This window comes from Ochlerotatus camptorhynchus, unplaced genomic scaffold, assembly GCF_037179485.1.
Source record: "Ochlerotatus camptorhynchus isolate MF236.1 unplaced genomic scaffold, CSIRO-AGI_Acam_v1.1 ptg000268l, whole genome shotgun sequence".
NCBI lineage: Eukaryota > Metazoa > Arthropoda > Insecta > Diptera > Culicidae > Ochlerotatus > Ochlerotatus camptorhynchus.
Window position 1 is genome coordinate 961,904 of NW_027040758.1, and position 26,513 is coordinate 988,416.

Here is a 26,513-nt window from a genome sequence, read left to right on the forward strand (position 1 = left end):
GCTTCCATCAAAGCTAGTGTCACGTCTACACATTCCTACCCATCCCTTTCTTGACCTGTGTTCGGGCGCGACCGGCGCTGGTATTGCCTAGTTTGAGATCACCAGTTTTTACACATTGAGGATGATTGCTAGTCCCAAGCGTCGTCTATTGGTTCTCTGTGTAATTACAGCTTATCTGGCAATAACAGAGTAGCAACCGTGGGCGGTCAATCATGCTCATGCTCCAATAACGTTGCTCGAATGATATGTATTCTTGGCAAGCGTCACGATTCAAGTTCGTATTATGGAGATATTAATTATTTTACTTATATGTGCATTTTGCTCATACAGTTGTGTTCAATATAATAGCAGCACATGCCGAATTTCATACAAAATACCAAATTTTTGAAGCACCTGTGGGAAAGTGAGACACTAGGTAAATTTTTACAAATTCTGCGAAATTCAGGACAGTCTAGAGAACTTAAAGAAAATTCAGAATTATTTTAAACAGTTTTAATAACATCAGGAAAGACTTTTGCAGAAGTTATAAATTAGTGTCGATAATTTAACGGCAGCTCCATGAACTTTAGAAAAATCTTGAGAACTTCAGGGAAAATCATAGAACTACATTAATTATTTCGTTTTGATTCCATGAAAATTTCGGGAGCTTAGAAAAACTTCGAAAACTTCAAAAACATTTCGAGAACTTCGGGAGCATTTCAAAGAAGTTTAGTAAGCTCCAAAAATAGGGAGAATTTCAGGGGGTGTTTAGTTCTATTAGTTTCAGTAAATTTTTGGAAAATTTTAAGAAGTTTCTAGATTTTCAGAGATGTTAAGAAAATTATTGAGGTTTTACCATAAGTTCAGAAGTTCACGGAAGCTTAAACATTTTAGGACGATAAATCAAGGCAGTACAACAAGCTTCATGTTAACTGCGAAAACTTTAGAGAAGTTTTGAGAATTTCAGGAAAGAACAAAGAACCAGTTGAAGTTTGAAAAATTACAAACATTTTAAAGACGTTTCGAGAACTTTACTGCAGCTCATCGCATGTCGGTTCCATTTGCGTTTTGTCAACACTAAGTTTTTCAATGGAAATGTTAGCTAATCACCCATAGATTCTTTATGCTGCATGAACTCAACAACTTTGTTCTGGAATAGTTTGGAAAAACAGCCAAACGGGTTGTCACATTACATAAGAAATTATGGTACGAAAAAAAAAACTTAAAACGCGTTTTTCTCGGCTTGCTAATTTGTGCTATGGGACGGCAGTTCAGGAAAGAACAGAAAATCTCTGAACAGTTCAATTATCGTTAGGGAAATTACATGAATTTTAAAGAAGTTTTGAGTACATCAGCGAATTGCTAAAACTTAAGAGAAAATGATGATAGTTAGTGAAGTTGAGAAACCTTTAGGAAGTCCGAAAAAGATCAGTGAAGTTTAAGAATTTGATGAGAAATAGTGAGCATCACGCTAGTTTCTCAAACTACAAAACAACTTCGTGGCAGTTTCAATAACTTGGAAACCTTCAAGTAGTTCTGAAGACCTCAGAATAGTCTATTTCATATTAAACGGGACTTTCTCTCCTCAGCATTAGCTTTGTAGTTTCTCAAACTCTCATGAAACTATTCTTCACTTGGAACGCTTCTTATAATTCTATAAACAATATATCCAAATTATACTTAGAATACTTCTCGCAATGTTATTGAAATGTTCAAAATTCCGTTGCAACTATCATCCGAATTAAATTTTCTTCGAATTTTCCGTAGTAAGAAACCCTCTGAGAACTGTTATTTAATTCATTTCAGATTGCCTGTTGAATCTCACCCCTTCCCTTGGAGTTCTACTCACATTGAAAGTCTCATAAGAATTCATTAGTATTTGTCTTCACAAATTCCTTACATTTCTTCTCATAATTTGTTTGCAACTCTCCTGGAATTCTTTTCCGAATTTCTTTGAAGATATTCTGATGTTATTCTCAGATTTAATTTTAATCTTCCATTTAGCATCCCCCTAAATATTCTACAACAAATTCCAGGGTATTATGTTCCGGATTATCCCATAAACAGCATGAAATTATCCTCAGGAATGCCCTTGGAATTTTACTCTGAAGTTTACAGGAGTTCTGCTCCTCAGAAATTTCTATGAATTTTCATTAAAATTTACTTTAAATTCAATTCAGGGTTTTCGTGAAATTCTCTTAATCTAAGGCATCTAATTCTACTATCTCAGGAATCACATGAACCTTGATAGCAAATTGGATTGAGGTTCTTAGAAATTATAATCAAATTCCATCCTGTCAAACTGATTGAGGATTCTTGAAAATATAGTGAAGTAACTTTTGAGCCCAGAATTTCAAAAACTAATTCAAATTAAAAATTTGTGGGAAATGTGTTTATTTCAGAACAAAAAAAAACTTTCTGGCATCTGATTTTTTTTAAATGTATTTGTTACTTAAAATTTATCCACTCTGTGTCTTTAAAATTCAATGTGTGAATGAAAATAACGAGGAAAACAAAATGTTTTTATTCTAAAATGCATTATTTTCTTTAAAATATCCAATGTAAGAAAATCCTTAAATTCCCTGAGTAATGATGAGATTCCCTGGGAATTCCAGGTATTTTCAGGAAAAAATAAATTCCCTGGGGATTCCCGGTTTTCCAGGTTTACCCAGGTAGTAGACACCCTGTTTATGTTGTTCTAGTCCTGGCGGAGTTCCTTGTCAACCAAGTTTGACAAGTGAGGTATGAATAGTATCGAACGGTTCTGCTTTGGTTTTGCCGTTCATTCATACGATTGATGAGTCTGTTCCTGAGCGTTTTTGAGTAATCGTTCAGGCAAAGTTGGTCGTCGATGGTTTTGGCCTTCGTTTGATCATCGATGTTAGAAGAGAGCTGGTTAACTCTACTAACGAAATTTTTCTACATGTTCATTTTTTGGCTCATCGGATGGAACGATTGGTAGTTCAGAAATCTTCCGCTAGTAATGGGTTTCTGGTACCATTGTGTTTTTATATTCTGATCGCTCCGCCGTGTTAGGAGCATATTCAAGAAGAGCAATTCATTATCCACTTCTAACTGATGGGTGAATTGGATGTGGACGTCTTAGCCGTTGAACGTGTCGAGTATAAGTTGCAGTTGATCGAATGGAATAGCCGTATGAACGATAGTGGAATGTTCAACATACGGATGACTGTTTCTAGCAGTGTTTCCATACCCAATCTGAAATAGCCGGTGAGATTGCCCATGGCCGTTCCAAAAACTTGTTCATAGTGTTGGCCGTCGAATTTAAAATAGCTAGAGTCGATGCAAAACTCTCCTATCTCTACTGTTTGGACTGATTTCAATCCATCTCATGATAATCATGTTGGACACTTACTTAGGTATCGACGTGAACAGTGCTTTCAAGTCCACTGAAATGATCACATGGTTCACCCGGGAGGGTAACACTGATTACACATTCGCAGACGGTGAACGAATCGTTAATAAAGGGTGATACGGTCAAAATTTGGTCAATATCAACTTGACGTATTTCTTTCAATTTTGCATTTAAAAAACCTGAACACCCCTCATTTTGAAGGTGTGTGTGTGTAGAATGTTGCTCCTATTTTGATTTTGGAATTCACTCTTCAGTTGTCAAAATGCCGTCCAAGCAAGAAGAGCAGCGTATCAAAATTTTGCTCGCGCATCGCGAAAATCCGAGCTACTCGCACGCAAAGTTGGCAAAATCGCTAAAAGTTGCCAAATCAACCGTTACAAATGTAATTAAAGTGTTTGGGGAACGTTTGTCGACAGCCAGGAAGTCTGGATCGGGGGGAAATCGAAAACCGGAAGCCGCTGAGACGACAAAGAGAGTTGCCGGTAGTTTCAAGCGAAACCCTAACCTCTCTCTCCGAGATGCCGCAAATAAGCTGGGTGTATCGTCTACAACCGTGCATCGAGCCAAAAAACGAGCCGGACTATCGACTTACAAGAAGGTAGTGACTCCAAATCGCGATGATAAACAAAATACGACGGCCAAAGCGCGATCCCGGAGGCTGTACACGACGATGCTGACGAAGTTTGACTGCGTGGTAATGGACGACGAAACCTACGTCAAAGCCGACTACAAGCAGCTTCCGGGACAGGAGTTTTATACGGCAAAAGGAAGGGGAAAGGTAGCAGATGTTTTCAAGCACATGAAACTGTCAAAGTTCGCAAAGAAATATCTGGTTTGGCAAGCCATCTGTACCTGTGGCTTGAAAAGCAGCATTTTCATAGCTTCCGGGACTGTCAACCAAGAAATTTACGTGAAAGAGTGTTTGAATAAACGTCTGCTGCCTTCCCTGAAGAAACACGGTTGTTCCGTACTGTTTTGGCCGGATTTGGCATCTTGCCATTACGGTAAAAAGGCCATGGAGTGGTACGCCGCCAACAACGTGCAGGTGGTTCCCAAGGAAAAGAACCCTCCCAACACGCCAGAGCTCCGCCCAATTGAGAAATACTGGGCTATTGTCAAGCGGAACCTAAAGAAGACCAAAAAAACTGCTAAGGGCGAGCAGCAGTTCAAGGCAAACTGGCTTTCTGCGGCGAAGAAGGTGGACAAGGTGGCTGTACAAAATCTGATGGCAGGGGTCAAGCGTAAGGCCCGGTAATTCGGATTTGGAAAAGCGGAAGCCTAACTGAATATTTTTCCTGAATTTTATACTAATTGAACTTGAAAAAGAAATTTAATTTGATTTTTTAAATAAACGATTTCACCGATTTACACGCGTTTTCCCTTGACCAAATTTTGACCGTATCACCCTTTATTGTACGCGCTTACCAGTCAGCTTTGGAACATCCGGCCTTAGCGATAATCCTGGTTTGTGTACTTTGGGTTAGCCATATATTCTTGGACATACCGCATTGTACGTGGTTAGCTGTCTTGCCGCCCGGTTGTCGATTAGGTCCAAGTCACGGATTCTTATTACTAAATTGTTGTTTCGCCTTTCGAGTCTCGACGTGGGATCTGTTGTGATCGTGTTGTACGTGTTTCTACCCTCCAGCCGTTCTAGCATCTTCCGTTTGTAGTCGTCAGCCTCCATTAAAACCGTTTTGTTGCCTTTACTCGATTTGAGCACGTTGGGGTTCTCTGTAAGAAATATTCGGGTGATGGCTTCCGCGTTGTTGCACAATTTGATGGAAGGATCTCGTGTTGATTCTTGTTCTCGCTTAGGTGTATGTAATTGAGTACTACGTTGGCGACGGCACATCTAGTTAGATCTTGAATTTCTGTATCGGGATTGTCTATGATCACGCATTCTACGTCCACCGTGATCGTGATCGGGAGTGCACACTTTGGTCCTAAACTAAGTAGTCTCTGCTTTCTGGTGGTACATCTACTTGTGTTCCGTTGTAGACGGCTTTGGGGTTGTAGGAAGGTAGTTCTTCCGTAGTAGGCTGCCCGTTCGCTCGACGATACGATGAAACTTTTTCTTCGCTCTTCACTAAACCTGGTTTGGCTTTCGAAAAAACTTTCGGCGACTTGTTCCGCGACCCCCGAGGTTCGGACTTGCTCAGTCAGCGCAGTGAGGACCGATTTCAGCTGTTTAATTTTGTGGAACGTGTGATGTATCTCGATGTTCAAGATTTTTTCGGCTCTGGTAGTCTCGACCAAATAGTGATTTCTTTAAAACAAACAATTTACTAATATTATATACAAATCGCGAATTGGTGATTAGAACGCAACATTGAGGCACAGAGAAATTTGCTCCTCCCGAGAATAGAAACTTCTGTAACATCTCAAACATAAAAAAAAAATCATAACTCTGGCTGGGTTCGATTCCCGGTCCGGTCTACGATTTTTTCGGGTTGGAAAATTTCTCGACTTCCCTGGCCAAAGAGTATGATTGTACTTGCCACACAATTATACTAATGCAAAAATGGTACGGGCATCGAAGGCTCTCAATTAATAACTGTGGAAGTGCATCTAGAACACTTAGCTGAGAGCACACAATAAACTAATATGCCATACGCAATAAGCTTGAAATGTGAGGAAGAAGAAGAAGAACTCTGGGACATAGAGAAATTTGATAGATCATAGTCTGAGAAAAAAAACATCATTACTTATTCTGGAACGAGGAAAATTTTCCTAGATGGAAAAATCACGGGGATAACAAAAATTTAATGCGTCTACACGGCCAATCAGAACGACTCAGAGAATGAATTCAATTGACTATTTTCTTTCCATACGAAATACGAGTTAGTATCCCTGGACATTGCGAAAGCTTTCAACCGTACATGGACGCCCTCGGTACTGAAGCAACTCGTCAGCTGGGATCTTAGTGGCCATATTATCCATTTTGTCCGAAATTTCCTGACTGGCAGATCCTTTCGAGTCTCGGTAGTTAATACTAAATCCCGCAGTTTCTGCGAGGAAACTGGCGTTCCCCAAGGTTTAGTGATCGCTGTCCCCTTGATCCTGGTAGTTATGAAGTGTCTTCGAGCGGCTACCCGCGAACATCTACATCTTCGTGTACGCAGACGACGTGCTAATCGTAACCACAGGTCAGACTCCAGGACGAACGAGGATCAGGGCCCAAGCAGTGGTTTCCACCGTGGCGAGATGGGCCGCTTCGAAAGGCTTTCAGCTGTCTGCCGGAAAGAGCGCTAGGTGCCACGTTTGCCAGTACCGACATTGGGTCTGCGGACCTTCCATAAAGATAGGTGATCAAGCCATCCCACTGAAGAAAACTGTGACACTGCTGGGGGTTGTCATTGACCGGTCGCTGAGTTTTGTACAGCACTTTCAAGGGGGTCAAGGCCAGCTGTCGCAGCAGGATCAACTTCATCCGAACGATCTCCCGTCCCCACCGCTCCAACAAAAGAGAACTACGTTTCCGTGTTTACCGGGCCATCGTCGACAGCCGGCTGATGTACGGACTCGAGCTGACCTGCATCGCCACCGACAAGGCAATACAAGCACTCGCTTCGATATACAATAGCTACACGCGCAAAATCTCCGGTCTTCAGCCCTCAACGCCAGCCGATGCCAGCTGTGTCGAAGCCGGTACTATCCCTTTCCGGTACCGCATCTACGCTGCATTTTCAGCCAATACCGCCGGAAATGACAGAATCCGCCTCCTAAGCGAGGGGACGTACAATCGCCAACACAGTGCTCCCTCCATTGGCCAAGATTCACTGGTACGAATATAAGAGTTGGCAATCTCCTGCACCAAACATCGACAGCCGGATAGAGAAGAAGTTCAGAGCCGGGGACAAATTCCGTAGCCCTTGAGCTGACTGGATCGTACCCCAACTACATGCATCACTACACGGACGGGTCAAGATCGAGAGCTGGAGTCGGAATGGGAATCGTTGGTGACATTTCCCCAACGAGCAGAAGTCTGCCAAAACAATGTTCGGTGTTCTCGGCAGAAGCAGCAGCTCTTCTTCATGCGGTCACTACCTACGCATAGATTCCCGGACACTGTGGGATCCCGGGGAACATCGAGGTGGACAACCTAACTGGGTCAGACCCATCCGGACCTCGGTAAGTGGACGGACCTTGCGAACCAGTGAGACCAGAGGATCTTCCAGGCTCCTGACGAGATTGCAGCGGAGGACCCTTCAGGAAGACCTGTGAAAATTGCCATGTTCCTTCTACTGTGGAGCACGTGTTATGCGTATGCCCACAATTCGAGCATCTTCGTTGCCTCCACGGTCTGTCCGCCAGCGTACGGGACATGATAGGAGACGTGCCCTCAACCCAAGCAGCTGTACTGCGCTTTTTGAAGGTGGCGAAGCTATATTACAGGATTTAGTCCTTTCAGCCGTCAGAACATCCCCGCTGGACGGGGGATCCCACGAGTCTCCTACAGTGGAGCTATTTTTTTGTTATTGGTTTTTAGTTTATTTTTCTTAATTTGTACCTTTTTAGTCTGTCTCTTTTGTATGCTGTCTATTGTGTTATTGTACTACCTGTTTATACCCTTAGCTAAGTAGATTATGAAATGTTTAAGTAGTTGATTATTCAACCCAAAATTGTCAAAATCAGAAGCAATCCTCAAGAGCAAAATCATTTTGGGCAAAATGATTATTTTGAATATTGTCGACCATAGAGCCTAAAACCTCGATATTATCATCAATTCAGCATGAGGCAATAATTTGCCATCGATCTGTGTGTAAAAACCAACACGACACATTTCGTTGAAAATAATCATTTTGCATTTGATCCTCAAAATCATCCCCACCAAGATGAAGACGAATATTAATATTGACAACAACACAAGCGATAATGAACTTCCAGCCACGAATAAAGAAAAACAAATCAGTGCCAACATTTCAAAGGGGCGTAATTGCATTTGTAAACAATGGCTTTAGTCGTCGATTTCCCGCGAATAAAAGCTCACTCATGAAAAATAATGACACCAGCAGGTAGAGGAATGTTTCCTCTACCAGCTCGCATTGTAATTTTGTAGAGGTAAGATTTCATTCGCGAGAAATTGACGGCTAAAGTCATTGTTTACAAAAGCAATTACGCCCCTTTGAAATGTTGGCACTGAAATGTTGACTTCGATACTCAGAGGTTGCCTTGATCAAGAGAATGTTGTTATGTCAAAATTTAAATTCATGCAGGTAGTTGGTTTGCTGTTAAGGTTCTTTTCATTTTCAGCTAAGTTGAGTGTAGAAGAAATGATTTTTTATCAGCACTGATATAAGGTATACCGTTTTTTAACTGTTTCCAATGATATCACCCGTGCTTACCTCGAATTGGGAAATTTGCGGAAATTATTTCCCAGGATGTCACTGCCCAAGTAACATTACACGTATTGTCGACGTTTTCAAGTATTCTACAAGTTCAAGTTATGGTTTCCAGAACCCTCATAAAACCAAAATTGTTACTTCGGAGATATTTCAATAACAATTGGATTTTTCTCAATTACGTCATTTATTCAAACCTCACAATGTAGTGTGGTCAAAAATTGATTTTTTTAAAGATTCATTGCGCAGAAATTCAAGATCCAGGGTTTACAAAAATTCTTAAGATTCTGAGACTTCGATATAGAACAAATTTCATCTGTTTATGATTATGGAGCTACACATTTCAGAAAAGTGTAAGGTATGTGAAAAAATCCTCACTGGACGTGCATTAAACATCCCAGAAACGGAGAAATTTACTAAAATTTGTGACGTGAAAAGCTTTAAAGGTTCATTTTTTTAATATCAGGCTCTACAACAGTGGGACATTGCAATTTTTTTGTAGATCCCAGACTTAATTTTTGGTATCCTGTAAAAAAAAGTCAAAATACCCGGCTTGAAAAAATATTCTCGATTTTAAGAGAAATATGTAAGATATCCGACATAGAATGTTTATTAACAGAATTCGAAAAAATATAGTACGGTTCCAATCAAATTCTCGGTTGTTTTCGATTCCCGATTAATTCCCAGTGCTCTCGGTTTTCTTGGTTCAGTGGCCACCCTGTAAAAGTCTCCACGTAAACAGTTCTCACCATAAACTCATACGAATATACTCACAAGCAAAATTCCAACGATTTATGAGTTTCTGCAAATGTCTAGTATACAAATTTCATTAAAGGGTGATACGGTCAAAATTTGGTCAATATCAACTTGACGTATTTCTTTCAATTTTGCATTTAAAAAACCTGAACACCCCTCATTTTGAAGGTGTGTGTGTGTAGAATGTTGCTCCTATTTTGATTTTGGAATTCACTCTTCAGTTGTCAAAATGCCGTCCAAGCAAGAAGAGCAGCGTATCAAAATTTTGCTCGCGCATCGCGAAAATCCGAGCTACTCGCACGCAAAGTTGGCAAAATCGCTAAAAGTTGCCAAATCAACCGTTACAAATGTAATTAAAGTGTTTGGGGAACGTTTGTCGACAGCCAGGAAGTCTGGATGGGGGGAAATCGAAAACCGGAAGCCGCTGAGACGACAAAGAGAGTTGCCGGTAGTTTCAAGCGAAACCCTAACCTCTCTCTCCGAGATGCCGCAAATAAGCTGGGTGTATCGTCTACAACCGTGCATCGAGCCAAAAAACGAGCCGGACTATCGACTTACAAGAAGGTAGTGACTCCAAATCGCGATGATAAACAAAATACGACGGCCAAAGCGCGATCCCGGAGGCTGTACACGACGATGCTGACGAAGTTTGACTGCGTGGTAATGGACGACGAAACCTACGTCAAAGCCGACTACAAGCAGCTTCCGGGACAGGAGTTTTATACGGCAAAAGGAAGGGGAAAGGTAGCAGATGTTTTCAAGCACATGAAACTGTCAAAGTTCGCAAAGAAATATCTGGTTTGGCAAGCCATCTGTACCTGTGGCTTGAAAAGCAGCATTTTCATAGCTTCCGGGACTGTCAACCAAGAAATTTACGTGAAAGAGTGTTTGAATAAACGTCTGCTGCCTTTCCTGAAGAAACACGGTTGTTCCGTACTGTTTTGGCCGGATTTGGCATCTTGCCATTACGGTAAAAAGGCCATGGAGTGGTACGCCGCCAACAACGTGCAGGTGGTTCCCAAGGACAAGAACCCTCCCAACACGCCAGAGCTCCGCCCAATTGAGAAATACTGGGCTATTGTCAAGCGGAACCTAAAGAAGACCAAAAAAAACTGCTAAGGGCGAGCAGCAGTTCAAGGCAAACTGGCTTTCTGCGGCGAAGAAGGTGGACAAGGTGGCTGTACAAAATCTGATGGCAGGGGTCAAGCGTAAGGCCTGGCAATTCGGATTTGGAAAAGCGGAAGCCTAACTGAATATTTTTCCTGAATTTTATACTAATTGAACTTGAAAAAGAAATTTAATTTGATTTTTTAAATAAACGATTTCACCGATTTACACGCGTTTTCCCTTGACCAAATTTTGACCGTATCACCCTTTACTTTATTAGTTTTTGTTTGTCTTGTCCTCCCGTCTCGATGAGTCTCATCGTCGCCCACTAGTCATCATAGTCGGTCGAACTCCAGACTGCACTACCGTTCATACTGGCGATAACGATCTGATAAGACATCGAAACCCCAGCCCTGATCCTATCATTCGATAATGTTCCCCTCTAACCTCGGGTAAGCTGCGATTATTCGGCCCAACTCCTACTAGACATAGATATAAGTTAATTTTGTTACAAACAATGAACAATGAATCATCGGCTCCGTAAAGCTAATGCGATTGAGCCTTCCAAATAAACGAACTAGACAAAAAAAAGCAAAATTCCAGCACTGCCGTTTAACGATCGAAATTCAGTGATCAATACAAGTGACGAACTAGAGCAACTATTAACTAACGAAGGGGCGGCGGTTGAACTTGCATTGCATCATTAAATCTGAGCGGAATAAGTGCAATAAGTACCTAATAAGTGCAATCGTAAACGAAAAATGGAAAACCAAACATAAATTTGAAACATGTTTTGATCATCGGAAGGCGTTTCGGCTCCGACACTGGGGGTTTTATATTTGCTCTCAATGTTTACCTATCACTTATTATCCGGCTTCGCCGAGAGGCTTACGTCAGCGACAAATGCAATTTTTCTGGAGTATGAAAACCATCGGCAACAACTTTGTCAGATGTCACCAGTATTTCGCAAATTGACAGTTTATTAAAATAGTTGAATCACTGCCAACGACCGCGACCGAAACATGTCCATTAACTATTTGGCAACAAATTAGTCCGGGTACGTTTGCACTCTTTCTCTCTCTCTCTATCTCTGCTCGTTGACCTTTGATTTACGATGTGAAGGTTCATTGGAAAAACCCGTTGTTTAAATGATTGAATCTGAAAAGTTGACCACCGCGACCACGTTTCTCAAAGCTGTTGCCAAAGTCGGGTAAGTCCCTAACCAAAACAATTCAATCCGAGCACTCCGTGCCACACCACATCCCATTCATCATCATAAGTCTTGACCGTAGAGCAGAGCGGAGTTATTTAGCGTGTTTATAGATTTTCAACTTGAGTCTAAGCTGATGGATTTCCACCCATTTAGCGCACGAACCGAACTATAAACATACAACGTCTCTCTCTCTCTCTCTCTCTCTCTCTCTCTCTCTCTCTCTCTCTCTCTCTCTCTCTCTCTCACTCTCCGAACCATTCAACGGCGTTTCATCCTTTTGATCTCTGCCACACAGCCAGACGATCTTCGACGAAAATCTCATTCTGGGGGACGACCTGCTCATAAATCTGTCACATCCACTGACTGAAAAGAACTCACCTCCGACATGATGTTGTTGGCTGGTTGGTGACGATGGTGATCCCGTGTTCCTCTGCCCGATTTCTTCGTCGAGCTGTCCTTGACTGAATTGTCGCACTTGGCTTCTGAATCTACTCTCACTTTCCGCTCGTTACTCTCGTCGATATCACCGTCTTCCTCGTCGTCGGCGTTGTTGCCTCCGACTTTACACTGGTCATCATTCACACGGCCGCCGTCGTCGTCGTCTGGGTAGGGGGAGTCAGGAATGGATTTGAATCGATTCGAAGTCGCCTGAATCCGGATGCTTAAGCTTGCAGTCTGTGAAACCGAATGACGGTAAGCAGATACTTAGTAGCAACTAGGTATTGACTACCACCTGCCTGTCGTCTGCGGTCGCTTATTGCTTCTCTTGTGTGGTGTTGCGGTTGCCAAAGAGGGTACATACACATTCCCTAAAAGGTAAGAAACGGAGAAGAAAAATACGACGTAAGTTACAATGAACAAGGTGAAGCCCACGGCGATATTTATTATTTTTTTCTCGATTGATTCATTTATTTGTTACGGGGCTTTGGTAAAAGGTTGGACTCGGTAATCGATGAGGAATCACATTGTTGGTGTTGTTGTTGTTGTTGTTGCTATTGACGCTATTATTAACGAAGGGTGTCTTCAACAGTAGCTGGCTGGTTTCATGACGGTGACTAAATTTAATTACACGTGACGAGGCGTAAAATGAAGCTTGAAGCGAACAACGGCAACCCACATCAAATCCGTTGGTCAGGTGGATTAGGATAACGGTGTAAGCGAATGGTTGAAGCAACGTTACAGTTTGGTTTTTCGGGAAACCCCACTGTCCGGGGACCGGTTTGTTCTCCATGGAGATATATTCACATACATCAAAACGTGACGGCCAAGGTCCTTGCAAAAGCTGACCAAATTAGGTCATCTTCAAAAACCTGACCAGCTCCTCGAGCGAAGCCAAACGCGATTGCTTAGCACCAGAAGGGAACTGCCAAGCCGCGAATCCTGCCAAAACAATCCAACTACAGCAACCGCAGCAGCAGCTAGCCGGAGCACGTTACCGGACACCACACAAATCAATGTATGTCAAGTCTATTTTTGGCACGATTTTTCGGTCGATCTACTTCTGTTTTGTACAATCGACACGGCACAACCGCCGCTTATCAATCTTGATCCAATTAGTCCACCACACCCCACCCGCCGAGACCAAGTCGCCATCGTCGCCGCCACACTGGCTCTGTGTACACACCGCAGCAGGCGGCATCGACGGCGGCGGCGGTGTTGGTGGTGGGTCTCTCGCAATTATTGCACTCACCACCGGAGCAGACATGGGACAGCCATAACTACCAAAACCCGACTACTAGATGTATGTATCCACCGGCAACCAACTACCATCACACTCACCGATTCTGCTTCACAGATTCAGAAGACAGTCCGAAACTCCCCAGCGAGCGGGCGCGCGCGCGTGTGTGCAATGTGAGCGAAGCTAATCATAAATCTTGTCACGACGACGAGAGCAAAAGCCGCGAACCTCAGCAATTCTCGCGCGCTCAAGATAAATACGCGACACATTATATTAAAAGCAATTTAATTCACCTCGATCTCGGTCGCCACCGCCACCGCCACCGCCGCTGTGATATCTACTGCTAGTGATGATGGTGATTGCCTACTAGGTAGATTTCCTCAGGGCCTCCGTCAGCCAACCACCGTGTTTCATTACACCGATGAAGCATCAAATCACAGTGCGCCTGTACATCGGAGCTGTATTCTAGCTGGAGCGATCAAACTGTGAATATTGCTAATGGTTGACTACCGTGCCGAGGAGGGAATTTTGATATCTCTTGTCGGATCTACATTTTTCCTAAGAACTGCTACGCGGCCAATGAGATCAACCCAAATTTGAGTTCAGTTTACTCTAAATCGCAAAAAGTGCAGGAACTCAGCGATGAGTCGATTTGCCTCATGTTTTTCTAAAAAAAAATACACGAATATGAGAAAAGTAAAGATTGGATTCACTCAGTCTATTGGTACTACTCCTGAGTAAGATTTTCGTCAATTTTCCTCATTTTCCGGCAGAATTTTTAGGTTTCCCACAGGAAAACAGGAGGCAAATTTACAGTACACCGAAAAGTCATCGATTTGGGTCATGGCATGTCCCACACTAAAACAAGTTTCCACTTAGTTTCTATTAGGAACACACATAATATTTTTTCCAATAACAAAAATGTTGGCGAACCCACAGGGCAGTCGCCGCCGACTACCAAGTGAGTCCCGATTACGCCCGTTACGAATGTGCCGACGAGCATTAACCACAGCTGTCATGCTGAACTGCGTTGAGTAACCTGCTAACAGAGAGGTGTTTTTTTACAACCCGCCAAGAAAGTTTTCTCCCGAACAAATCTTCAAAGATTTTGGTGCCTTTTATAATTTTTTTCACGCTAAATTTCTCCAACAATCCTTCGTGCAAATCACTGCTTTTTTGACTACAAACTACAAAGCAGGTGTCACAACCCTGTTCAGCAAACCCACCGTTACTGAATCGTCACCAAGCGGAAGTCCACCGGAGAGCTGCAACACACATTCGAAGCCGGCAGCAAAGATTCTTTTCAGATACGTGCCTGTGACAATTTATGGCAAGGAGAAGCAGCTGACAACCTTTGCTTTCCTTGACGACGGATCGTCGGCAACGTTAATGGAGCATAGTCTCATGAAAGAACTCGGGCTCAAAGGCACATCTCATCCGTTGTGTATCAGCTGGACAGGTGGCCATCAGCGGCAGGAAGAAGAGTCGGTTGTCCTAGCGCTGAAGATTTCTGGTACGCACGGCGCCAAACAAGTCTTCGAGCTCCCTGAGGTTCACACGGTTCGGGATCTTTCTCTACCAAAGCAGTCGATGCTAGTGTCACAGTTGACAACTAAGTACAACTACCTGACTGGGTTACCCCTGGAATCTTACGACAGAGTTTCCCCCAGAATCCTAATCGGAATGAACAACTGTCGGTTAGGACACGCCTTGAGAAGCATCGAAGGAGGTGAAAACGAACCGATAGTATCCAAAACCCGACTCGGATGGCTGGTTTACGGACGGTGTGAGATGGCATCCGGTGCATCGACCGCTGACTATAGTGGCTATCATAGTTTCCACATTTGTCCATGCGTTAAGGACGAGGAAACGCAATTGAACGTGGCTCTTAAGAAATACTTCTCGATCGATTCCTTGGGAATCTCCGGATCATCTAAACCGTTACTCTCAAAGGACGAGGAACGAGCGATGCAGATCCTATCATCCGGAACGCGTTTCACTGGAGAGCGCTACGAAACCGGATTATTGTGGCGGTACGATCAAGTGCAGTTGCCAAACAATAAGGCAATGGCGCTGAAGCGGTTGGACTGTCTGCAGAAGCGGATGAAGCGAGACCTCGAGCTGGGTGCGGCAGTGTGAACGAAGATGGCTGAATATGAAGAGAAGGGCTACATTCGGCGGCTTTCAACGGCGGAGAAATCGCAGAAGCATTCGAATGACTGGTACTTGCCAATTTTCCCGGTAATCAACCCGAACAAACCAGGGAAGATACGTATCGTGTTCGATGCGGCAGCGAGAGTTAACGGTGTCTCTTTGAACTCATTTCTCCTTACGGGACCAGATCAGTTGGTGTCGTTGCTTAGCGTTCTCTTCAAGTTCCGAGAATTCCGCGTCGCAGTTGTGGGAGACATCCGAGAAATGTTCTTTCAAGTCAGGATGAAAAAGCAAGACCAACGAAGCCAGATGATATTGTGGATCAGCGGAGATCCTGATGAAGAACCGGAGGTGTACGTGGTGCAAGTAATGACGTTCGGTGCAGCATTTTCACCGAGTTGCGCGCACTACGTTAAGAACCAGAATGCGGACAGATTCGTGGAAGATTATCCAAGGGCAGTCGAGTGCATCAAACACGAACACTACGTCGATGACATGTTGGCCAGCGTTGAGACTGAAGAGGAAGCGGTGAAATTAGCGAGCGAAGTCCGATCCATTCACTCACAGGGTGGCTTCGAAATACGTAACTGGTTGTCGAATTCATCAGCAGTCGTCAAGCGTTTACACGAAACCAGTACCACAGAGAAGGACATGAGCCTTTGTGCGGACATGGCAACAGAAAAGGTGCTAGGCATGTGGTGGGATACTGCCACCGATTCGTTTACGTTCCGAATCTCACCGAAGCACAACATGGAGTTGCTTTCCGGAAGCAGGATGCCTATCAAACGAGAAGTCCTGCGTATGTTGATGGCGATTTACGATCCTATGGGACTCATCTCCAATTTCCTCATCTACTTGAAGATCCTACTTCAGGAAATCTGGCGTGCCGGATGCGGCTGGGATGATGAAATCAACGGGAAGCTAGCCGAAAGATGGATAACCTGGGTAGAAGCGTTGCCGAACGTCCGACAAGTGAGCGTACCTCGCTGTTACCGCAATGCGACGTCTGCTGAATCTACGAATACCGTGGAATTGCATATTTTCTGCGATGCGAGCGAAAACGGAATGGCTGCCGTGGCTTACTTCAGGTTCGAAGAAAAAGGAAATACGGAGTGCGCGCTGGTTGGCTCAAAAACAAATTCCTCTCGATTCCGCGACTTGAATTGCAAGCGGCCGTAATAGGCGCTCGTCTAACTCACACCGAATGAAAATATCGCGACGGGTTTTCTGGACCGACTCCAGGGATGTGGTATGTTGGCTCCGTTCTGATCACCGACGCTACAGCCAATTTGTGGCATTCAGGATCAGCGAGCTACTAGATACAACACAAGTAAACGAGTGGAGATGGATTCCGACCAGAAAGAACGTAGCTGACGATGGGACGAAGTGGGCACGGTTGCCAGAATTTCAGCCAAACAGTCGTTGGTTCCGTGGTCCCGATTTTTTGTGGGAGCCTGAAAGTGAATGGCCTGGCGATGGCGGAGATCAAGGATCAACCACGGAAGAAATCCGTCTCAGCGTTCTTCATCATACAATTACCGAACCTTTGTTATATTTTGAACGCTTCTCCAAATGGAAACGGCTGTTGAGGACAGTTGCATACGTTCATCGCTTTGTGGTGAATCTTCGTAAGCATATCAATAGAACGGCCACAGAACTTGGTCCGCTAACGCAGGAGGAGTTGAATCGTGCCGAGAGCATCATCTATCGACAAGTTCAACAGCAAGCTTACCAGGACGAAATCCAACTGATCTGCAGCAGTAACCCAGAGGTGCAGCCATGGGAGCGTACCTTGCCGAAGACTAGCCCGCTATATAAGCTCAGCCCAGTCATCGATGAGCACGGTGTTCTACGGATGCGTGGACGTATCGATGCTTGCGAGTATGTAGATGAATCTACCAAGAATCCGATCCTTCTGCCCAGGCGCAACTACGTATTCGATCTAGTGCTCGGCGACTACCACGCTAGATACCGTCACCAGAATCACCACACTGCGCTGAACCAGATTCGACTAAAGTACAACATTCCCCGTCTCCGTACAGAGTTCGAACGAGTTCGCAGAAATTGTCAGCGTTGCAAAATTCGGCAAGCGAGTCCCAGGCCTCCAGCAATGGGGAACCTCCCAGCTGCCCGGTTGGCACCATTCCAGCGACCGTTTTCTTACACCGGAGTCGACTATTTCGGGCCGATGCCAGTGATAGTCGGCAGACGTACCGAGAAAAGATGGGGAGTACTTCTCACCTGTATGACAAGCAGAGGCGTGCACATTGAAATAGCACATTCGCTGACGACAGACTCTTGCATCCTAGCGCTACGCAATTTTATTGCTAGAAGGGGTCCACCGCTCGAGATGATTAGCGATCGAGGAACGAACTTCATCGGAGCCTCGAGGGAGCTGCGCGAAGCTCTGAAACTCGTCGACGAGAAGAAACTGATGGTCGAGTTCGTCGGTCTTAACACCAAGTGGACGTTCAACCCTCCGACCGCTCCACATTTTGGTGGATGCTGGGAGCGCCTGATCCAGTCTGTCAAGAAGACCATGAACGATTTCGACCCCCCGCGTTTGCCTTCGGATGAAATTATTCGTTCCATGTTAATGGAGATCGAGATGATATTGAACACAAGACCGCTCACTGACATACCTCTAGATAATGACACTGACCCCCCCTTAACACCGAACCACTTTCTGTTAGGTTCTTCGGATGGGAGTAAGCCCCCAATCATTTTCTACAGTCCCACTGTGCTGAAGCGATCGTGGAAGATGGCCCAGGTATACGCCGACAACTTCTGGAAGAAGTGGATTGACGAGTACTTGCCTACGTTGACACGCAAGACAAAGTGGTTTCAACCCGTAAAACCTATCCAGGAAGGTGATCTGGTGTTGATAGCTGACTCCAAGCTTCCGAGAAACTGTTGGCCGCGAGGACGCGTGGTCAAGGCAGTTCAGGCAACCGACGGACAGGTTCGGCGCGTGACCGTTCAGATAGCGGACTTCTGGAGAGACCAGCGACCAAGATTGCGGTGCTAGACGTCGGTGCAAACGGTGGTAAGCCACTCGAACAACAGCGGCGTACCGAGGGGGAGTGTCACAACCCTGTGCCTTGTGATGCACCTCTCCTACCACAACAACCTCGGTGGCAGAATCGACCACAAAAACCTCGCCACCAGAATCCAACTCCGACCGTGGTTTCCAGCTGTCAAACGCGATGATGTGGAAGTTTTTTCTTGGTAGGAAAAAAGAGTGAACAACTTCCATGTGGATAGATTAAATACTAGGGCGGTGTTTTGCAAACTTATGAACTACTTACAAACTATACTACTAACTACACAAAAGACAAAAGCTACACATAAATAGTACGGATTGTTGCGAGTACGGACAGATTTATTACTAGAAGAACAGTAAACGGATTTTTTAACATCCCGTGAAATAAATGTTAGAGAATTGGAAATCTTTTTCTTCCTGTCGGTTGCTCGCACAACAGCAGGTTTAGGAGAAATACTGGAAGACTGGCGCCAGTGGATCGGATTGCTGGTGAATATAAGTGAAGTCAAAGTCCCCAGATGCTTCTTCTCGGCAACCGGAGCTACACCGAGCGATTCGCAGATTCACGTCTTTGTCGATGCAAGCGAGAACGCGTACGCCTGTGTAGCGTATCTTCGAAGTATGCGCAATGGGATGCCTCGATGCACGCTGATAGCCGCGAAGACTAAGGTAGCGCCGTTAAAACCCCTCTCAATACCGAGGCTAGAATTGCAGGCAGCCTTAATCGGCTCCCGACTGCTGGACAACATTTGTAAGGCGCTGACGATACCAGTGGCTGCTCGATACCTCTGGTCAGACTCGACGACCGTCCTTGCGTGGTTGAAATCCGAGACACGACGATATCATCAATTCGTCGGCTTCCGGGTAGGAGAAATTCTGAGCACGACTACCGTGGACGAGTGGCGAAAGGTACAATCAAAAGTGAACGTAGCGGATCAAGCAACGAAGTGGAGAGACGGACCCAGTTTCAGACCCGACGGCTGGTGGTATGTAGGACCGACTTTCCTGATGAAACCGGACGAGAACTGGCGAAAGGGCATTTCGGAGGATTTTTCGACGGCAGAGGATTTGCGAACGGTCTTTCTACATCATCGAGTCACACCACCGCCGGTGATAAATTTTCAACGATTCTCCAAGTGGTCGAGGCTACAGCGGACGACCGGATACGTTGTTCGTGCGACAAAGGTGTTCCTGGGTATGAATGCAAAGGGTTCACTTACGCAAGAAGAGTTGCGAAGGGCCGAAACTCTGATCTGGCAGCAGGTGCAGAAGCAGAGCACCCGGACGCGGAGCCGAAGCAGATGGCAGGATCGAGCGCGTTGTACACGATGACTCCGATGCTGGACGACGATGGAGTTCTTCGTATGAATAGTCGAATAATAGCTGCACCGATGGTACCAAAGGATGTGAGGTATCCAATCTTCCTCCCCAAGGATCATCGGGTGCGGAGTTGCTCGTGGAACACTATCATGTCCGTTTTCTACATGGGAACAACGAAACGGTAGTCAACGAGATACGACAGCGTTTCCGGATTCAACAACTTCGCGCAGTGATTGCAAAGGTAGCCAAGCAGTGCCAAGATTGTCAAATCCAGAAGGCAGCACCTCAGGCACCGATCATGGCGCCTCTTCCAGAAATCCGGCTGACCGCTTTCATACGGCCATTCACGCACACTGGGGTGGACTACTTCGGGCCCGTCTTCGTAAAACAAGGTCGCTGCTTAGTCAAGCGTTGGGTAGTGCTCTTCACGTGCCTGTCCATCAGAGCAGTTCATCTCTAGATCGTCCACAGCCTGTCCACTCAGTCGTGCGTGATGGCCATAAGAAGGTTTGTGGCACGTCGGGGCTCCCCGGGAACGTTTTGCTCAGACAACGGGACCAACTTTGTGGGAGCCAGCAACTTGCTGAAGGAGCAGCTGAAACCCATAAATGAACACTGTAGTGTGACATTCACAAATGTGAGTACGAGATGGCTATTCAATCCACCCCTAGCGCCCCACATGGGAGGACCGTGGTAGCGCATGGTCAGGTCAGTGAAGGTGGCAATGGCGGCAATCGTAGACCATCCACATCACCCCAGTGACGAGGTCCTGGAAACCGTCACGCTCGAAGCGTAGTCGATAGTTAACTCGAGACCGCTAACCTATATCCCCTTGGATCATTTGGAGCAAGAGGCTCTCACGCCGAACCACTTCTTGGTCTACGGGACGCAAGGCATCAACCAACCTAGCCGGGATCTGGTGCAAGACCACGCAACTCTACGGGACAGCTGGAAGCTTGCCCAGAATCTAGTTGATACTTTCTGGAGCCGCTGGGTACACGAATATTTACCTACACTTACCCGACGCACCAAGTGGTTCCAACCGGTAAAACCTTTGAAATCCGGTGACTTGGTGCTCGTGGTCGACGAAGGCAAGCGCAACGGATGGCTGCGAGGGAGGATCACGGATGTAGTGTCAGGAAAGGATGGTCAGGTTCGAAGAGCAGTGGTGCACACTTCCGACCGGCAACCAAGCTTGCTTTGCTGGACATTCAGGAATCATCTGGAGAGCCAGAAGAGGAGAATTAAAGCGAACCGGACCTACACGGGTTGGCGAACCCACAGAGCAGTCGCCACCGGCTACCAAGTGAGTCCCGGTTACGCCCGTTACGAATGTGCGGACGAGCATTAACCGCAGCTGTCATGCTGAACTGCGTTGAGTAACCTGCTAACAGAGAGGTGTTTCTTTTACATTCCGCCAAGAAAGTTTTCTCCCGAACAAAAAATAATGATTTTTATCTGAATATCACATAACATAAGAAATTATATGTGAGTAATCATATAGATTTCATTGGACACATAACGTTAATGTGATTTAGTGGTGCAATTTCCAATTACAGGGTCACATGAAAGTTAGGGTAAATTCACATGGATATTTTCTACTGGTTATGTGATTTATTTTTTGAGTGGCATTCGTTGTATGATTGCTGCAGCAAAAATAAAAATCCGAGGAAAATACATAACAAATCGCTGTCAAGCTCATTTTGACAGATCTAATTTCATACATTTTTAAGGTTAGCCAGAGGAAAATAATAAACAACTTTACACGGCGCTACACCCGCTAGTGTGCGTGCGTTAAACGTCACTAATCTCGTATAGTCTGAATCAGTGCTGTTCATTTTCATATCATTCGATTGAAGATGAACCAATACAACCATTCAATCAATTTTGTGGAAACGAATTCTCACATGACCATAATTTGAAGAGCCCCTTTCTCATTCGAAGCTCAGCTAAAAATGTAAGTTGTCCAAATTTTGTCTCGACAGAAACTCCTGAAGTTTCAAAAACTTTGGTTTCAAATGAAGGAAGAATTTGAAGGCAACGCCACTACCGGCTCCATCAAGACGATCATTTCGATAAATTGCGTCCCTTTTAACCTTATGACGAGAGGAGCAACACAATAGTTGGGTAAAGAAGAATTGCATTATAACACACCATCGACTGGAAATGCTCTCGCAACGTAGGGCTTTAGGTAGTGATGAAAACGTCGCTAGAACTATTCCACAGTCGCAGTCAGTTTATGAGCAAAAGGAGGACGCACATTTTTTGCCTGTAGACTTGAAGACATACTTCAAGTCTCCGCGTACATCGTACGGGTTAGGCAAAAGATGTGCGTCTGACTTTAAAAACTGTCGCATTAATGGCCCTTCGCTCATTTTCAACTTCTATTCAATTTCCATTCTGCCGTACTCTAACGGAACTGTCTACCTACCTTCTTCTAAGATCATTCTCTAGCTAATAAATTATCGCACTAAAGCTTCATGTTAGATAGCATTTCCAACCAACCCAATTGATCAATGTATATACATTGTATAGTTATCCTACAATTAAGGTTCAGCTAATAATGACTATAAATCCTGGTTAGCCAACTAGAAGCCCAAAATTTACTGCAATTCCAATAGAATTCAGATGAGAGTTAAAAAACAGAATTAATAAGATGGACCTCAAGCAGGCCTTGCGACACCTCCGCGCAACTGTGAACGAGGCTCAGGACGACCACGAGCGGCTTAAGAAGCGACTGGAAGTCGCCGAGAGGGTGGAGAAGAGGGATCCGAAGTCTACCCAGACGGACGCCTTCAACTTCGCAGGCATCAGTACGATGGCCAGCGAGGCCCTCTACATTGCCGTGACGCAAGGGCAGAAGCGCGACCGGCCCTCGCCAGTAAAGGGTGCGTCACGCCCTAAGAGACGGAAAGTCTCTGCCCAGGTATAGTGTGTGGCAGTGGTCGAACAGTCCAATGCAGCAGTGGACGAGCCGCAGAAGTGGCCCAAAATAGGAAACAGAGCGATTGAAAAAAGTGGTGGTTCCAAACAGGGTGGTAACAAGGGCGCTCCCCCGAAACCCCCGGAAAAAAACTGCCCCTAACAGCAGCACTGCCCGGAACAAGAACAAGACGAAGGGCGAGGCTCTCATCATCAAGACGGAAGCGTCGAAGTACGCGGAAGTTTTGAGGAAGATGAGAGCGGACGAGCGTCTTGGGGAGATCGGTAACAACGTGAGGAGCATCACGCTTAAGCGTGGCGCTAAAGACCAGGGACCGGCTTACCAGAAACTGGCAAAGGAGATCGTTGGTAATGGGGTGCAGGTGAAACCGCTAGGCTCGACAATCACCATCCAGGTTAAGGACTTGGACGAAGTGACAGAGGTGATCGAACTAGTCAAGGCGCTCAGGGAGCAGTGCCAATAGCGGTTACCCTGAGGAAGGGACTGTTCTCCACCCAGGTGGCTACCGTCAAGCTCCTGGCAACTGATGCCAGAAAGGCTGCAGCCACAGGGAGAGTGCGAATGGGCTGGTCGGTTTGCCCCGTAAGCATTCCCCGACCGGTTACGGCTTGCTTCTGGTGCTTCGGTCAGGGCCATCTGGCTCGTGACTACAAGAACACCGATAGAAGCAAGCTGTGCAGACGGTGCGGTTCGGAGGGCCATAAGGCGCAAAGTTGCCGAAAGCCGCCGAAGTGCACAATATGCGCGGAGAAAGGGAAATCATGGCAGGTGGCCCGCGCTTCCCGGGGCCAAGAGCAATGTTCAGCCATGTTCGAGGTAGCACAGTTGAACCTGAACCATTGCGCGGCTGCCCAGCAGCTGCTGTAGCAATCGGCAGTGGATGTCGCAAACATCTCTGACCCGTACCGGGTCCCATCCGGCAACGGGAATTGGGTCACGGACGCGTTGGGGATGGCGGCGATATGCACGATGGGGAGCTTCCCTGTTCAGGAGGTGGTCTCGTCCAGCTCGAGCGAGGGATTCGTGATCGCCAGGGTTAACGGAGTATATCTAAGTAGCTGTTATGCTCCGCCCAGGTGGTCCACCGTGCAGTTCTCGCAGATGGTGGACAGACTCACTGCGGTACTTGTCGGCCTAAGACCGGTGGTCATTGCGGGCGACTTTAACGCATGGGCGGTGGAGTGGGGCAGCCACCACACCAACCAGAGAGGATGTATCTTACTGGAGGCAATGGCCAAACTGGACGTTGTACTATCCAACACCGGTTCGGTCAGTACCTACAGAAGGAACGGTGCAGAATCCGTCATTGATGTGACGTACTGCAGCCCGTGTTTGGAGGGCAACCTACACTGGAGGGTCGATGAGGGTAACACCCACAGCGACCATCAGGCGATTCGCTACAGTATGGGGCAAGGTGAGAGGCGAGTGGCAGGAGGGAGTCCCTCCTGCGCTCGAGGCTGGCGGACGTCGTTCTTCGATGAAGAGGTCTTCAGCGAAGCTCTGAGCCGGGAGCGAATAACCCTTGATCTGACGGGGGAAGAACTGATAGCATCGCTGACAAGGGCGTGCGATACAATCATGCCTACGAGAGCCTATCCCAGGCATGGCCATATACCGGTGTACTGGTGGAGTGAGTAGATTGCTATCCTCAGGGCGTCTTGCCTCTACGCGAGAAGGAGGATGCAACGGGCTCGTACGGCCGAATCTCGAGAGGAACGCCGCGTCGCTCTTCGAGCGGCTAAGGCGGCCCTCAACAAAGAGATCGCCAGACGCAAGCACGCGTGCTTCGACAGCTTATGCCAAAGCGCTAACACGAACCCCTACAAAGTGGTCATGGCCAAGACCCGGATAGATCGCCGGCGATGCTGGCCTCAATCGTGCAGTTCTTGTTTCCACGTAGGGACGTTGACTCCTGGCCGCGGGGTATCCCAGTCACGGAACAGGGAGAAGTGTCTAGAGTGACTAACAGTGAACTGACCGAAATTGCCTGGATCCCGGTTATGGCTCTGAGGGCCACCGTTGCGGAAAATCCAGACATGTTCAGGTCTGTATTTCAGACCTGTCTGGACGTAGGCATCTTTCCAGATGCGTGGAAGCGGCAGAGGCTGGTGCACAGGCCCATTTGTTTGCTGGACACCACTGGTAAACTGCTTGAGAGGGTCATCCTTAACAGGCTGTCGGCTTACACCGAAGGTATAGACGGCCTGTCAAGCAGCCAGTACGGGTTCCGAAAAGGCAGATCTACGGTGGAAGCCATCCGTGACGTCATCCAGACGGCAGAGGTGGTCCATCGGAAAAGAAGGGGTATTCGTTACTGCGCAGTGGTAACTCTAGACGTGAAGAAGGTGTTCAACAGCGCGGGCTGGGGGGCGATAGCCCGCTCGCTACACCAACTCCGAATCCCCGGAGGGCTGTACAAGATTCTGGAAAGCTACTTCCAGAATCGTGTGTTGAAGTATGACACAGAAGATGGCGAAAAATGCGTTAGAGTCACCGCAGGAGTGCCACAAGGCTCCATCCTGAGCCCGGTGTTACGATGGAGTGTTGAGGATAAGATTCCCAGTAGGCGTGAAAATCGTTGGTTTTGCCGACGATGTCACGCTGGTAGTCTACGGGGAATCCCTCGAAGAGGTAGAGCTGACAGCGGCTCACTCCGTTAAGCTTGTGGAGGAATGGATGCGATCCAGGAAACTGAGCTTGCCCATCACAAGACGGAGGTGGTCGTAGTCAACAATCGCATGTCGGTGCAGCATGCGACGTTGACGGTTGGCGAGAGCACAATTAGGTCTGAGAGCTTTCTGAAACTCTTGGGGGTTATGCTCGATGATAAGCTCAGCTTCGGCTGCCACGTCGAGTACGCCTGCAAGAGAGCGTCTACGGCTGTGGGGGCATGATGTCAAACAGCTCGGCGGTGAATGCCAGTAAGCGCAGGCTCCTCGCCGGGGTCGTAGTATCTATCCTCAGATACGGAGGCCCAGCGTGGGTTGCGGTACTGGATACTGACTGTCACAGGCGGAAATTAGAGAGTACACACAGGCTAATGTGCTTGAGGGTGGCCAGTGCATACCGCACCATCTCGAGGGAGGCCGTCTGTGTCATAGCAGGAATGATGCCAATCGGCCTCATCATCAAGGAGGATGTAGAGTGCTATGACACGAGGACCGTTCGAGGGGTGCGCAACAACGCGCGCGCGGTATCGATTGCGAGGTGGCAGTCGGAGTGGGAAAACTCCACAAAGGGAAGGTGGACCTACCGCTTGATACCTTCCGTATCAAGCTGAGTCAACAGGCGCAATGGGGAAGTAAACTTCCACCTGACACAGTTCCTGTCAGGCGATGGCTGCTTTAGGAGTTACTTGCATAGGTTCGGACATGCAAGTACTCCCCCCTGCCCCACGTGCGCTGGTGTCGAAGAGACGGCGGAACACGTTGTGTTCGCCTGTCTACGCTTCGAGCCAATAACGAGCGTTATGTTAGCGATATGCGGAGCGGATACCAGTCCGGATAACATCGTCCCTAGGATGTGTGGTACCACCGAGATCTGGAGCGCGGTGGTGGCGTGCCGAGCAGTAGTTGCCTACTGCCCGACTAGAGCGGTA

General features: G+C 46.5%; 3 protein-coding genes across 6 annotated transcripts in view; 2 read left to right on the forward strand and 1 right to left on the reverse strand.

The window, feature by feature from the left end:
• Positions 1-26,513, reverse strand: part of Ac13E (Adenylyl cyclase 13E) — a 64,097-nt gene that overhangs the window by 34,784 nt on the left and 2,800 nt on the right. For 3 of the 4 annotated variants that reach the window (XM_065227269.1, XM_065227268.1, XM_065227266.1), the window contains one exon: positions 12,155-12,585. In XM_065227269.1, coding sequence (XP_065083341.1) covers positions 12,155-12,163 — 9 coding nt within the window. In that variant the 5' untranslated portion in view covers positions 12,164-12,585. Of the gene's footprint in view, positions 1-12,154; positions 12,586-12,740; positions 12,983-26,513 lie in introns of those variants that run through there. The other variant, XM_065227270.1, reaches the window with a different exon arrangement.
• LOC135705551 (uncharacterized) lies at positions 15,600-18,636 on the forward strand. The gene is made up of 3 exons (XM_065227325.1): positions 15,600-16,696; positions 17,253-18,169; positions 18,302-18,636. The coding sequence occupies exons 1-3, from the start codon at positions 15,600-15,602 to the stop codon at positions 18,634-18,636; spliced, it is 2,349 nt and encodes a 782-aa protein (XP_065083397.1).
• LOC135705552 (uncharacterized) lies at positions 19,273-19,983 on the forward strand. Its single transcript, XM_065227326.1, has one exon. It carries the CDS (start codon positions 19,273-19,275, stop codon positions 19,981-19,983), a length of 711 nt encoding a protein of 236 aa, XP_065083398.1.